General features: G+C 39.0%; 1 protein-coding gene across 2 annotated transcripts in view; it reads right to left on the bottom strand.

The window, feature by feature from the left end:
• DTWD2 (DTW domain containing 2) overlaps positions 1-14,415 on the bottom strand; it is a 235,031-nt gene that overhangs the window by 195,552 nt on the left and 25,064 nt on the right. For both annotated transcript variants that reach the window (XM_062189282.1, XM_062189280.1), the window contains exon 3: positions 13,341-13,531. In XM_062189282.1, coding sequence (XP_062045266.1) covers positions 13,341-13,531 — 191 coding nt within the window. The remainder of the gene's footprint in view (positions 1-13,340; positions 13,532-14,415) is intronic.

Raw genomic sequence — 14,415 nt, 5'->3', positions numbered from 1 at the left:
AAATAGCTGAGAAAGCACCATAGCCACGGGGAGTCAAGAACATATCCTGACAAAATGCAAGGTGGTGCACTTAGTGGTGTCCTGGGATAGATAGGGTTACCAGGTAAAACAGAGGAATCTGAACAAACCACAGACTTCAGAGACTAATATGTCAGTGCTGCTTCATGGATTTTCACAAATATGTCATACTAATTTAAGATGTTAAACATAGAAGAAACTGAGTATGGGGTAGCTGGGAACTCCATACTGTCTTCTCAATTTTTCTGGAAACCTAAAACTGTTCTAAAAACCTTGCCTCTTTTCTTTAAGTTTTCCACTATCCTACAAAAAGTATATCATTCACACATTTCATCATACTTATGGTTTAGTTGAAATAATTTTAGGAAGGAGCTGGTGCTGTGGCACAGCAGGTTAAGTCGTCACTTGCAATACTGGCATTGCCTACCAGAGTGCAATTTGGACTCCAGCTTCTCCACTTCCAATCCAGCACGTTGATAATGAGACTGGGAAAGCAGAGGATGATGGTTCAAGTACTGGGCCCCTATCACCCATGTGGAAGACCCAGATAGAGCTCTTGCTTGCAGCTTTGTCCTACCCCACACCTAGATACTACAGCTATTTGGAGAGTGAACCAGAGGGTGAAAGATCTTTCTGTCTGCTCTGTTCTTTCTGCTGCTCTGCTTTTCAAACAAATAAATAAGTCTTTAAAAAATACTTTTAGGAAGCTAATATTTATTAATATTGTAAAAACTTATTCTGTAAGCAAGTTTAATTCTATTTAACATAAGTGAAGCAAGCAACATAATAATTTAGCATATGGCAGGCTCTGGATACTGTGTGAACTTTTAGAGAAAGTTAGGAAAATATTTTTTCATCTAATCCAATATTGAATGTTTCTTTCAACTAACTTTATTGAGCCTTGTGACTGGAAATATACAGAAGCTATGAAGCTTTTTAGTGAGCTATTGAATATGGAAGGGAAATGGGGCTTTTTATCACCCAAAGAACCAGGTTATTCCACAATCAGTTTATAAAGAAAAATTAAAATTTCTCTTTGAAGTTTTATAAAACTATATGTAAAGGGAGGATTAAAATGGCAGAGTAGGGAGGGAGCTTGTTGCTCTAGTCTAGGAGAAGATAGTTCTATTTATTTATTTATTTTTTATTTGACAGGCAGATTTATAGACAGTGAGAGAGAGACAGAGAGAAAGGTCTTCCTTCCATTGGTTCACTCCCCCAATGGCCGCCACAGCTGGTGATGCACCAATCCGAAGCCAGGAGCCGGGCGCCTCCCCCTGGTCTCCCAAGCGGGTGCAGGGACCCAAGCACCTGGGCATCCTCCGCCACCCTCTCGGGCCACAGCAGAGAGCTGGACTGGAAGAGGAGCAACCGGGACCAGTACCTGGCGCCCCAACCGGGACTAGAACCCAGGGTGCCGACGCCTCAGGTGGAGGATTAGCCAACTGAGCCATGGCACCAGCCTAGTCTAGAGAAGATAGTTTTAAAAAAGGGGAAAGAGTGCAGTCTCAGGGAAGTTAGGGAGAAAACAGCAGAGTAAAATCTATGCAAATTGGAGGGACACAGTGGACCTACGTGGAGAGTGAAGACACTCACAACTCAGGACACCAGCAGCCTAGAGCCTCTATACCAGACTGCAGCAATTCAAACCACTGCCGGAAAAAGCTGTAGGAAGAGCCTAGAGGGAATCTGGTTGGAGCCATGTGGGGAATAGTGTACCTGCCAAACTAGAGGAGAAAAACAAAGGGGGCGGGCACGTTTCTCTCTCCCTGATCACCCTGCAACTGCATCCTGTGACAAGCTGATAGAGAGCAGATACCATTTTGGACATATGAAACAGCTGAACCAGCTCATGTCCGTACCCAGCAATCAGCAGAGCAGAAACACCTGACTCTGGTGGGGAGAATAGACAGGGGCTGGGTGCTCTTGACTGTGGGAGGCTTGTGTGCCGGGACTGTGAAAACACTGAGGCTGTGTGGGAGGACTCAGGGTGTGGCTGGGACTCTGGGCAGTCACTGTGGGAGGCTCCACATGCTCAGGGCTCCCTGGTTACCTGCTGAGGGGCACTGCTGGAGAATCAGAGCTTAGACTAAGGACTGAACAGATCATCTGAGTGGTACTTGTGGCAAAGTGGATGAATAATATACCCACTGGTGCTAGCACCCAGGCACTGGTGTCCTTTAAGGAGAGGAGCTCAGCTGAGCCTTTACCAACAGACAAGAACAAACCTCTCCTCTGATGAGAGAGAGAGAGAGAGAGAGAGAGAGAGAGAGATTGATTTACCGTGCCAAACCTGGATGTGTCACCTCAGACACGCCCTTCACCTTGGATTGCTAAACACAGCTCCTTGGCCATACCCATCACATGCCTCTAGATATTCCCTGAAAACAGGCATGCCACTAATCCACAAAAACATAGTCAAAAGATAAAAACCACCACATCAAGAAAACCAAGAAATCAATGAGTATCTACACAAATGCCAAATAAAAAAAGTACCAATTCAAGAAACAAGAACACTAAAATGGATAAAGATTTGCATTGTACATCAATAGTCAGGACAAGAGCTAATCAAGTCACTGTTTCTCATAGTGTCCATTTCGCTTCAACAGGTTACCCTTTGGTGCTCAGTTGGTTGTCGCCGATCTTTACCCATTTTAGTATTTTTGTTGTTGTTGTTCTAGTACTAGTGGTTGAACTCTGTAATTAACACACAATTATTCTTAGGTGTTTAAATTTTAACTGAAAAGTGATCCCTGTTAAATATAAGAGTGGGAAAAAGAGAGGGAGGAGATGTACAATTTGGGACATGCTCAATCGGACTTGCCCCAAATGATGGAGTTAGAAATATGCCAGGGGATTCCAATACAATCCCATCAAGGTGGCATGTACCAATGCCATCTCACTAGTCCAAGTGATCATCTTCAGTTCACAATTCATCACACTGATAGGTCTAAGAGTCAAAGGGATCACACAAACAAGACTAGTGTCTGCTAATAGTAACTGATAGAACCAAAAAGGGAGAGAACGATCCAACATGGGAAGTGGGAGACACAGCAGACTCACAGAATGGCAGATGTCCTAAATAACACTCTGGCCTCAGAATCAGCCCTTAAGGCATTCGGATCTGGCTCAAGAGCCCATGAGAGCATTCTAGGCATGGAAAGCCAAGATACCATGGAAAAGAAAAAAAAAAAAGAAGAAGACCTAAATGAAGGATCTCTGTTAGTGAGATCCCAGTGGAAAGAACGGGGCCATCAAAGAAGGAGGTACCTTTCTCTGAAGGGAGGAGAGAACTTCCACTTTGACTATGACCCTATCGGAATAAGACCAAAGTCAGCGAACTCTAAAGGCTTCCATAGCCTTGGCAACTCATGACTAGAGCCTAGGGAGATTACTGATGCCATAAACAAGAGTGTCAAATTGTTAATTCAACATCAAGAGTCATTGTGTACTTACGTATCATGTGGGATCTGTCCTTAATGTGTTGTCCACTGTGAAGTAATGCTATAACTAGTACTTAAACAGTATTTTTACACCTTGTGTTTCTGTGAGGGTGCAAACTGACGAAATCTTTACTTAGTATATACTGAATCGATCTTCTTTATATAAAGATAATTGAAAATGAAAAAAAAAAAACTTGGTGTTAAATTGGAAATTGCATAGAAAATTAATCAATTTTTTAAAAAATATCATGTAGGATCTCTGTTCTTAATGTGCTGTACATTGTGATTTAATGCAATAACTAGTACTCCAACAGCATTTTTCACTTTGTGTTGCTATGTGAGGGCAAACTGTTGAAATCTTTACATAATATATACTAAACTGATCTTCTGTATATAAAGAGAATTGAAAATGAATCTTGATGTGATTGGAAGGGGAGAGGGAGCAGGAAAGGGGAGGGTTGTGGGTGGGAGGGAAGTTATGGCGGGGGGAAGCCATTGTAATCCATAAGCTGTACTTTGGAAATTTATATTCATTAAATAAAAGTTTAAAAAAAAAGAATAAGGAAGATAAAATCATGCCCCCCAAAAACAAAACATTTCAATACTAGATTGTGAAAACAATAAGGTTGAAGAAATGCTAGAAATGGAATTCAAAAAATTGATCATAGGATTATTTAGCAGTAATCAGAAGCAAATGCACAAAATAATGAAATCCATGATGAAATGAAATTGAGATCTTAAAGAGAAATCAAAATGAAATCTTGTGAATGAAGAATTCAGTAGAACAAACAAAAATGCAATGGAAAGCCTTAACAACAGAATCGGTAAAGCAGAACAAAGAATATCCAATTTAGAAGACAAAGCACAGGAAATTATACAGTCAGACCAAACCTAAGAAGAAGAAATTAGAAAATTAAAAAACACTGTTGGTAATCTACAGGCTACTATCAAACAACCCAACAAACCGGTTCTAGGAGTTCCTGAAGGCGTGGAAAGAGACAAAGGATTAGAAAGCTTTTTAGTGAAATGATGACAGAGGATTTCCCTAATCTGGAGAAAGAAAGGGACATCCAAGTACAGGAAGCACATAGAACTCCCAATAGACATGACAGAAAAGATCTTCAGCAAGACACATTGTAATCAAACTCTCCACAGGAAGACTTAAAGAAAAGATTCTAAAATTTGCACGAGAGAAATGCCAGATTACTTTCAGAAGATCTCCAAGTAGATTCACAGCAGACTTATCATCAGAAGCCATACAGGCTGGAAGAGAATGGAGATGTATATTCCAAGTCTTAAAAGAAAAGAACTGTCAACCCAGAACACTATACCACGCAAAGCTCTTATTTATGAATGAAAGTGAAATAAAGACCTTTCATGATAAACAGATACTGAATTTGTCACCAGTCCTGCAGAATATGCTTAACCATGTGCTACCCACAGAAACACAGAAACATTGTCATCACTATGAAAGAAGGTAAAGGGAGGAAAACTCCCAGTAAATGTACAAGGAAATCCAGAGTAAAAAATAGGAATATTTATGGGAAAATGGCAGGACAAAGTCATTACTTATCAATAGTCACCTTGAATGTAAATGGCCTCAACTCTCCAGTTAAAAGACACAGATTGGCTGAATGGATTAAAAATGAAAACCCATCTATTTGCTGCCTACAAGAAACACACCTCACCAACAAAGATGCACACAGATTGAAAGTGAAAGGATGGAAAAAGATATTCCACGCTAATAGAAACAGAAAAAGAGCTTGTGTGTAGCCATCCAAATAACAGACAAAATAGACCTTAACACAAAAACTTAAAAGAGACAAAGAAGGGCACTACATAATGATTAAGGGATTGATTCAACAGGAAGGTGTAACTATTAAAACTGTATATGCACCTAATTACAGGGTACCTTGCTATTTAAAAGAAATGTTAAGGGATCCAAAGGCAAACATGGACTCAAATAGTAATGGGATATTTCAATACCCCACTTCAAGCAATGGACAGATCAACCAGAGAGAAATACCAGCAAGTAAACAAAGATTTAATCAACACTATAGACCAAATGGACCTAGAAGATATCTATAGAACTTTTCATCCTACAGTTACAGAATAAACATTCTTCTCAATGGTGCACGGAATTTTCTCTAGGATTGACCACATGCCAGGCCATAAAGCAAGTCTCAGCAAATTAAAAAGAAATCTAAAGCATATTGTGTATCTTCTCAGATAATAATGGAATGAAGCTGGAAATCAGCAACTCAGGAATCTCTAGAGCATATGCAAAGACATGGAAACTGAACAACATGCTCTAGAATGAACAGTGGGTCATAGAAGAAATCAAGAGAAATGAAAAAATTTCTGGAAATAAATGAAGATGACAATACAACATACCAAAAAATATGGAATGCAGCAAAAGCAGTGTTAAGAGTTTATAGCACTAACTCTGCCTGTCGAAATAAATAAATAAATAAATAAATAAATAAATAAATAAAATTAAAAAAACTCTCCCAACAAAGAAAAGCCCAGGACTGGATGGCTTCACTGCGGAAATGTACTAGTCATTTAAAGAAGAACTAACTATAATAATTCTCAAGTTCTTCAAAACAATCCTCCCAAATACCTTCTATGAAGCCAGCATCACCTTTAATTCCTCAACCTGGAAAATATGCAGCAGAGAAAGAGAACTACACAGTAATATCCCTGAGGAACATAGAGCTAAACATCCTCAACAAAATACCAGGCAACTGAATCCAAAAACACATCAGAAAGATCATTCATCCAGACCAAGTGGGATTTATCCCTAGTATGCAAAGATGGTTCAACGTTTGCAAATCAATCAATGTGATGCATCACATTAACAAACTGAAGACAAACACCATACGATTATCTCAAGAGATGCAGAGAAAGTATTTGATAAAATAAAACAAACTTTCATAATGAAAACTCTAAGCAAATTGGGTCTAGAAGGAACATTCCTCGACACAATCAAGGCAATTTATGACAAATCCATGACCAGAGTCCTATTGAATGGGAATAAGTTGGAAGCATTCCCACTGAGATCTAGAAATAGACAAGGATGCCCAATCTCACCATTGCTATTCAGTTTAGTCCTGGAAGTTTTAGCCAGAGCCATTAGGCAAGAAAAAGAAATCAAAAGGATACAAATTGGGAAAGAGGAAGTCAAACTATCCCTATTTTCAGATGACATGATACTATATACAGGAGATACAAAAGACTCCACAAAGAGACTACTGGAACTCATAGAAGAGTTTAGTAAAGTAGCAGGATATAAAATCAATGCACAAAAATCAACAGCCTTTATATACACAGAAAAACCACGGCTGAAAAAGAACTTCTAAGACCAATCCTATTCACAATCACTACAAAAAAATTAAATACCTTGAAATTAATTTAACCAAGAATGTCAAAGTTCTCTACAATGAGAATTATAAAACATTAAAGAAAAAAATAGAAGAAGATAAAAAATAGAAAAATTTTCCATGTTCATCGATTGGAAGACTCAATATCATCAAAAGGTCCATACTTCTGAAAGCAATTTACAAATTCAATGCAATACCATTCAAAATACCAAATACATTCCTCTCAGATCTAGAAAAAATGATGCTGAAATTCTTATGGAAGCACAGGAGACCTCAAATAGTTAAAGCAATCTTATACAACAAAAACAAACTCAGAGGCATCACAATACCAGATTTCAAGACATACTATAGGGCAGTTATAATCAAAACAGCCTGGCACTAGTACAAAAACAGGTGATTATACCAATGTAACAGAATAGAAACTCCAGAAATCCATCTAAGCATCTACAATCAACTTATATTTGGCCAAGGAGCTAACGGTCTCTTTAAAAAATGGTACTGGGAAAACTAGCTTTCCACATACAGAAGTATGAAGCAGGACTCCTACCTACACCTTACACAAAAATCCACTCAAAATGAATTAAAGACCTAAATCTATGACCTGATACCATCAAGTTATTAGAGAACATTGGGAAAACCCTGCAAGACATTGGCACAGGCCCAGAGTCCTTGGAAAAGACCCCAGAGGCATAAGCAATCAAATCCAAAATTGACAAATGGGATTACATCAAATTGAGAAGCTTCTGTATTGAAAAGAAACATTCAGGAAAGTTAAGAGGCAACTCTTAATGGGAGGCATTATTTGCAAACTACACAACTGAATAAGGCTTAGTAATCAGAATATAAAAAGAGATCAAGAAACCCCACTACAACAAAACAAACAACCCAATTAACTAATGAGCAAAGTTCTTAAACAGACATTTTTCAAAAGAGGAAATCCAAATGGCCAACAGACATATGAGAAAACACTCAGGATCACTAGCCTAGATAAATGCAAATCCAAACCACAATGAGTTTTCACCTCACCCCCATTAGAATGGCTTTCATTCAGAAATCAAAAAACAACAAATGCTGGCGAGGATGTGGGGAAAACATTACCCTAATCCACTGTTGGTGGGAATATAAACTGGTAAAACCACTATGGAAGACAGTATGGAGATACCTCAGAAATCTGAATATAGACCTACCATATGACCCAGCTATTCCACTACTGAGAATTTATCCAAGGGAAATGAAATCAGCACATAAAAGCTGTATCTGCATGTTTATTGCAGCTCAATTCACAATAGCTAAGACATGAAATCAATCTAAATACCCATCAACTGAAGACTGGAAAAGAAAATATGGGATATGTACTCCATGGAATATCACACAGCGGTTAAAAAAAAAAAAGAAATCCTGTCATTTGCAACAAAATGGATGAATCTGGAAAACATCATGCTTAGTGAAATAAGCCAATCCCAAAGCAACAAATACCATATGTTCGCCCTGAACTGTGATAACTAGTAGAACACCTAAAAGGTAATCTGTAGAAGTGAAATTGACACTTTGAGAAGCAATGACTTGAACAGCCCTTGTCTTGACTGCCAAGGAACAGTTTTTTTTTTTTTTTATCTTCTTCATACAATTTTTTGAATTCTTTACTTAACATAGAGTTCATCATGTGTGTATAAATTAATTGAAAATAGATCTCAGTAAAAAATCAGAGTCGGAATAAGAGAGGGAGAAGGAAATTTGTAACTATAGAGCTGTGTAGTTCTGCATACATTCATAGGGACTTACATTTATGAGTACAGTTTAAGGACTTGCCGTAGGACCCCAAATCCCATTAAGCTGGGTAGTAAAAATGCCATCTTAACTGTTAAAGTGAACTTATTAAGTGTTAAAGTGATCATATGGATAGGATTAAGTGTTAAAGGGATCATATAAATAAGATAAAATGTCTGATAATAATAGAATTAAAAATGGAGAGAATGTTCCAAGAGGGGAAGCAGTCCACACAGCTGATTCACAGAATGACAATCACTTTAAATAATACTCTGACCTCAGAATCAGCCCTTAAGGCATTCTGAGCTGGCTAAAATCCCCATGAGAGCATTTAACACATGGAAAGCCAAGACACTGTGGCAAAAAAAATGTCCTACATGAAGGAGCTTTGTGGGACCCCAGCACGAAGAAGTGGCCATCAAAGAAGGATGCACTGTTCTCTTAAGGGAGGAGAGAACTTCAACTTTGTCTATGGGCTTATCTGAATACTGATGGAGATTGTGGGTTCGAAAGGTTCTATAGCCTTGGTAGCTCATGTCAAGAGCCTCGGGTGATCACTGACATCATACATAAGAGTGTTAATTGTTAAATTAACAACAATAATCACTGTGCACTTACTCCCCATGCAGAACCTCTGTCTTCAATGAGCTGTACCATAAGAATTAACTGTAGAACTTGTACAGTTTTTTTTGGTTGTATGTGTGTATGTGTTCAAATAATTGAAAATGAATCTTAATGCAGAATGGGATTGGAAATGGGAGAGGGAGGAGGAGGTGGGTGGAAGTAGAGGTTGGGGGGTTAGGTATGGTGGGAAGAATCACTATATTCCTAAAGTTGTACTAATGAAATTTGTACTCATTAAATAAAAGGTTTCTTTGGGGGAAAAATACCTACTGATTCTCTCTTTTGACATACTATAATTTACTAGCAATAAATGTTCATAAACAGTTTGACTGAAAAATCAACTTAAAAAACTATATGTTAAAAGAAGACCCTCTAATCTTGTAATTTTCTAGCACCTTTTATTTGGACACTCAAATATTTCACAAGTACCTTATGGTGTATGTTTATAGTGGCATCTTCTAAATGGGAGAAGCAGATGAGTCAAATGAGTTACACCAGATTTTCCATGAGTCAGAGATAGAACTGTTCCATTGAGTCATCACCCACTAGTCCTAATGTAATTTTCAGGGGAATTATTTAAACATAAGCCCCTGAGGGGTGGGTGTTAGTGAGTAGCAGATTAAGCCACCACCTGGAATGTTGGCATCCCATTTCAGAGTGCCAGTTCAAGTCCCAGCAACTCTGCTTCTTTTTTCCTTTTAAAAATTTATTTATTTTACAGGTAGAGTTACAGAGAGAGGGAGAGACAGAAAGGTCTTAAATCTACTGGTACACTCCCCAAATGCAATCTGAAGCCAGGAGCCCGGAGGTTTATCCAGGTATCCCACATGGGTGCAGGGGCCCAAGCACTTGGGCCATCCTACACTGCCCTCCCAGGCCACTAGCATGGAGCTGGATCAGAACTGGAGCAGCTGGAACTTGAACCAGTGCCTACATGGCATACTGTCTCCGCAGGTGGAGACTTAACCAACTATGCCATAGTGCCAGCTCCCCTCCCCTTAAAAAAAAAAAAGATTTATTTATACTCTGCTTCTAACCCAGCTCCCTGTTAGTGCACCTAGGAAGCAGTTCATGTTCTCTTGCATGCTGTCTCTCTGTCTTTCAAAGAAATAAATATTTTTAAAATACATAAATTTCAGGTGTAGGTGTTGCAGTGCAGCGGGCATCCCATCTGGGATATGCGAATCCCATATCAGAGTGGCCAACTGGAGTCCCAGCTGTCTGATTCCAATCCTGCTCCCTGCAAATGAGCCTGGGAACCAGCAAATGATTGCTCAAGTATGTGAGTTCTTGCCACCCAAGAAGACCAAGATGGAATTCCTGGCTCCTGGCTCTGGCCTGGCCCAGCCCTGGCTGTCAATCATCTGGGGAGTGAACAGTGAATGAAAGATCTCTCTCTCTCTCAATCTCTATCTATCTCTTTCTCTATCTCTATCTCCCGCATCACTTTAGCTTTCAAACACATAAGTAAATAAATCTTCAGAACAAAACAACACACACAAAAAACATAAAGCTCCACAATCATTGTAAGGGAGTGAAATTAGAAGGCCACTTTCCTGCAAGTTTCTGACAGTAGGTTCTTTAAGATAAAATTTGGAGGCATTCAAATACCTAAAACATACAATACAAAGATACAGTTCTTTTCTTTAATAAAATTCTGTTATGATCACCTTAGAGACAAATAATAGTCACCTAAGCCATCAATATTGGAAGTCCCAAACTAAGACTTTGTGATGTCCTGCCTAGGCAGCACATGTATAAAACAAGCTTGCTGTTAATTCTGCACTATCTCAGTTTTCAATCTTGCTAGAGATCCCCTTGTAAGTAATCTAACCAATAGTGTTGTGGTATAAAACAGAAGTACAAAATTAGAAAATGCCATACACCAAGAATATCTGACCACAGAGCTCTCACTGTCCCTTCCTTTATTGATGACGTTTGTTATGAGAACACATGCCAGAAATAGAGCATCAGTATTGTGTATACAATTCTAAATTTTTATAAAATTGATTCTTAGATATATCCCCAAATAGCTTGGGCCCAGATAAGGTTGTTTTGTACTTCTGAAATACAAGTTTGCGCTAGTAAAAGACTGTATTTCAGGTAACCCATTTATTTTATTATCATTTTCCATTTTTATTTTTTTCCCCTAAGTTATCTCCTTTAAAGTAGTGTATACTGAAGGATATTCCAGTCACTCTGATCTGATCATTACATCATTTATGTTTTTGAAATGCTACACTGCATCCCATAAATGTATACAGTCACCATGTGTTAATTTAAAAAATACAAATATGTAAATAAATAAAGCAGTTTTAATTTTAGATTTTTAAAAAATATTTATTTGAAATATTTATTTGAATGACAGAGAGATCAACAGAGCTTTTATCTGAGGGTTCGCTCCTCAAATGCCTGCAGTGGCTGGGGCTGGGCCAAGACAAAGCTAGAAACCAGGGACTCAATCTGAGTCTTAATCCAGAAGCATAATTATTTGAGTCAGCTCCACTGCTTCACATGATACACATTAACAGAAAGCTAGAGTCTGGAGCCAGAGCCAAGTATTGAACCCATGTACTCTGATGTAGGATGTGAGTATCTTAACAGGTGTTTTAGCCACTTAGGCTAACCACCTGCCCCAAGGGTGGTATTGAAAATAAGTCTTAAGCAGAAAAATGCTTTATCTGAAGCATACTGGGAAAACTACGTGAACACAGGTGATCTGATAACTCTGGCAATAACACAGGTGATCTGATAACTCTGGCAATGCTCCCTCACCTTCTTGATGGAGGCCTTGGGGCAATGGGAATTGTGTGTCAAGCAAACAGCAGATACTCATCAAATTCCTGGTTGCCTGGTTACTGGATAATGAGAAATAACACTGTTTCTTTTAGTTACTGCATGTTCTATTTGTATAAATTTATAGTGACACAACTAACATATTCCTGGGACATTGCTGTAAGAGTGTTCTTAGTTTAGTATAGGGCCAGATCTTGTTGAATCCAGATAAGGGGGATTAGCTCCGAGAAATACCCGGAAGCCCCATTAGAAAGGCATCTTATTGTGCACTCACCACACCTAACCTGAGAATGCCTTCCTTACCTCCATCTTCACTATCACACCCCTCACAGGGTCCAATAAAGAACTCATTATGGGTAGGGACAAGCACCTTCCTTCATGATCACCTCATAGATATTTTCCTGTAGTGGTACATAAGACAGAGCTGCATTGTCAAGGAAAGTCCAGTTTGCTAAATACCTATTGAGGTTTCTGTTTAGTGAACTGATTTCCATAGCCAAGCAAATGACTCCAGTAGTTTTAAGGCCGCTGATATGGTTCAACAAATTCCGCTGAATTAAAATTGCCATATACAAGTTCTGTTCCCCAAACACCGTTCTATCCAGCAAGACTATTCGAGAACTAATTTTTTGTGCTCTAACTGCTCTTATATTCTGAGACCTTGATGGGACAAAGAATAGAGGCGTACAGATAAGTGAAACAAGCATGGATAGACCCACAATGCAATTCTAAAACGGTGTACAAGTCCAGTGTATGCAGGACAGGAGAGGTAAGTGAAAGTAAGCTTATCCGAGGGGAAAAGTGCAGGAATATATACATTAAAAACAGGAACACTGTGGGATTCCACTTGCAGCCTAATTTGACATTCTCCCACATGACAAGGTTAAAAACAAAAAAGAATTCCCAGATGCATCCTCCTCCTCACGGACTAACATACCAGGAAGATATTGCTTTAGCATCTTTTTAAAGTTGCTATCGAGACTGTCTAGCAAATGGTTTTCTTTTAAGCATTAATTCAATTAAGCCAAGCAGTTTATCCACATTCTATCAGTCTATCAGGTTTGTTCGAAAGCAAGTTTCATTATACCGAATTTTTCCCTTTTGTAAGTGAGTTCATAGCAAATAACCAGAGAGGAGAAGTGACTCTTCTAGGAAACAACCAAATCCCTGACATTTAGGAGCTGAGTCAAAGCTGCCGAGATGAAATAAGATGTATCACAAATCAGGATGGGGGCTGGTACTGCAGCACTGGCAACATATATGGCTGCCAGTTCAGTCCCGGCTGCTCTTCTTCAGATCCAGGTCTCACCTGTGGCCTGGGAAAGCAGTGAAGATGGCCCAAGCACTGGGGCTCCTGCACCCATGTGGGAGACCCAGAAGAAGCTCCTGGCTCCTGGCTTCATAACAGCCCAGCTCTTGCCATTGCAGGCATTTAGGGAGTGAACCAGTGAATGGAAGACGTTTCTCTCTGTCTCTCCCTCTCACTGTCTGTAAATCTACCTGTCAAATAAATAAATAAAAACAAAACAAAAAATCAGTATGGGAATGCATCAGAGAAGATCTACACCAGGAACTGGACAAGACAAGGGCAAGAAAAATTCACCTTACTACACACCCTTTGAATCTTTTGAATTTTAAAGCATATGATTGTGTTATCTATTCAAAGAAATTGATAGGAATTTTTTGAGATGCAGGGAGACAGAGAGAGAGAGAACGCTCCCATCTACTGGTTCACTCCCCAAATGCCCTCAACAGCTGGAGCTTGGGCTGAGGCTGAACCTGAGAACCTGGAACTCAATCCATGTCCCCCAGTTGTGTAGCAGGAACCCAACTACTTCAGCTACCTATCACTCATTGTCTCCCAGGGTATGCATTAACAGAAACTGGAGTTGGGAGCCAGAGACTGGTGCTGAATCCAGGTACTCACTAGGCTGAAATCCTGCCCTAGAAATAGACATTTTTAAAAACTAAATTGACATGTTTCTTTTGAAATATTATAAACAGAGGCAACAACATAATCTGTTGATAAAAACCTATTCTTAAAATAGCAAAATACACAGCAAATGGCATCCTATCCCTCTGGCTAGTGAGCTGTACAACCAGAAACAACTCATTCAATCAAGTGTTTATTGGAGATAAAGAATAGTACAGCAAAAAGCCCTATCAATTATTGTATTTCATTGTGTGTCATCACACACTGCTTAATACGATCCTCAGGGCAAAATAAATAAATCGATATTTAAATCCAAAATTCAAACTTTCACCTCTGTGGATTAAAAGGTTAATTAGAGGACAGAGGGGTCTAATGTTAGGTTGTTGTTTTCTTTTTAGGTCTCAGAGCCTTTCACTGATTCCAGGACAAGGTTATATACAATAGCCACATG

The sequence above is a fragment of the Lepus europaeus genome, chromosome 4 (genome assembly GCF_033115175.1).
Source record: "Lepus europaeus isolate LE1 chromosome 4, mLepTim1.pri, whole genome shotgun sequence".
Classification (NCBI taxonomy): Eukaryota; Metazoa; Chordata; class Mammalia; order Lagomorpha; family Leporidae; genus Lepus; species Lepus europaeus.
Note: the sequence above shows the minus strand (reverse complement) of the source record. Positions and strands in the feature narration are given on the sequence as shown.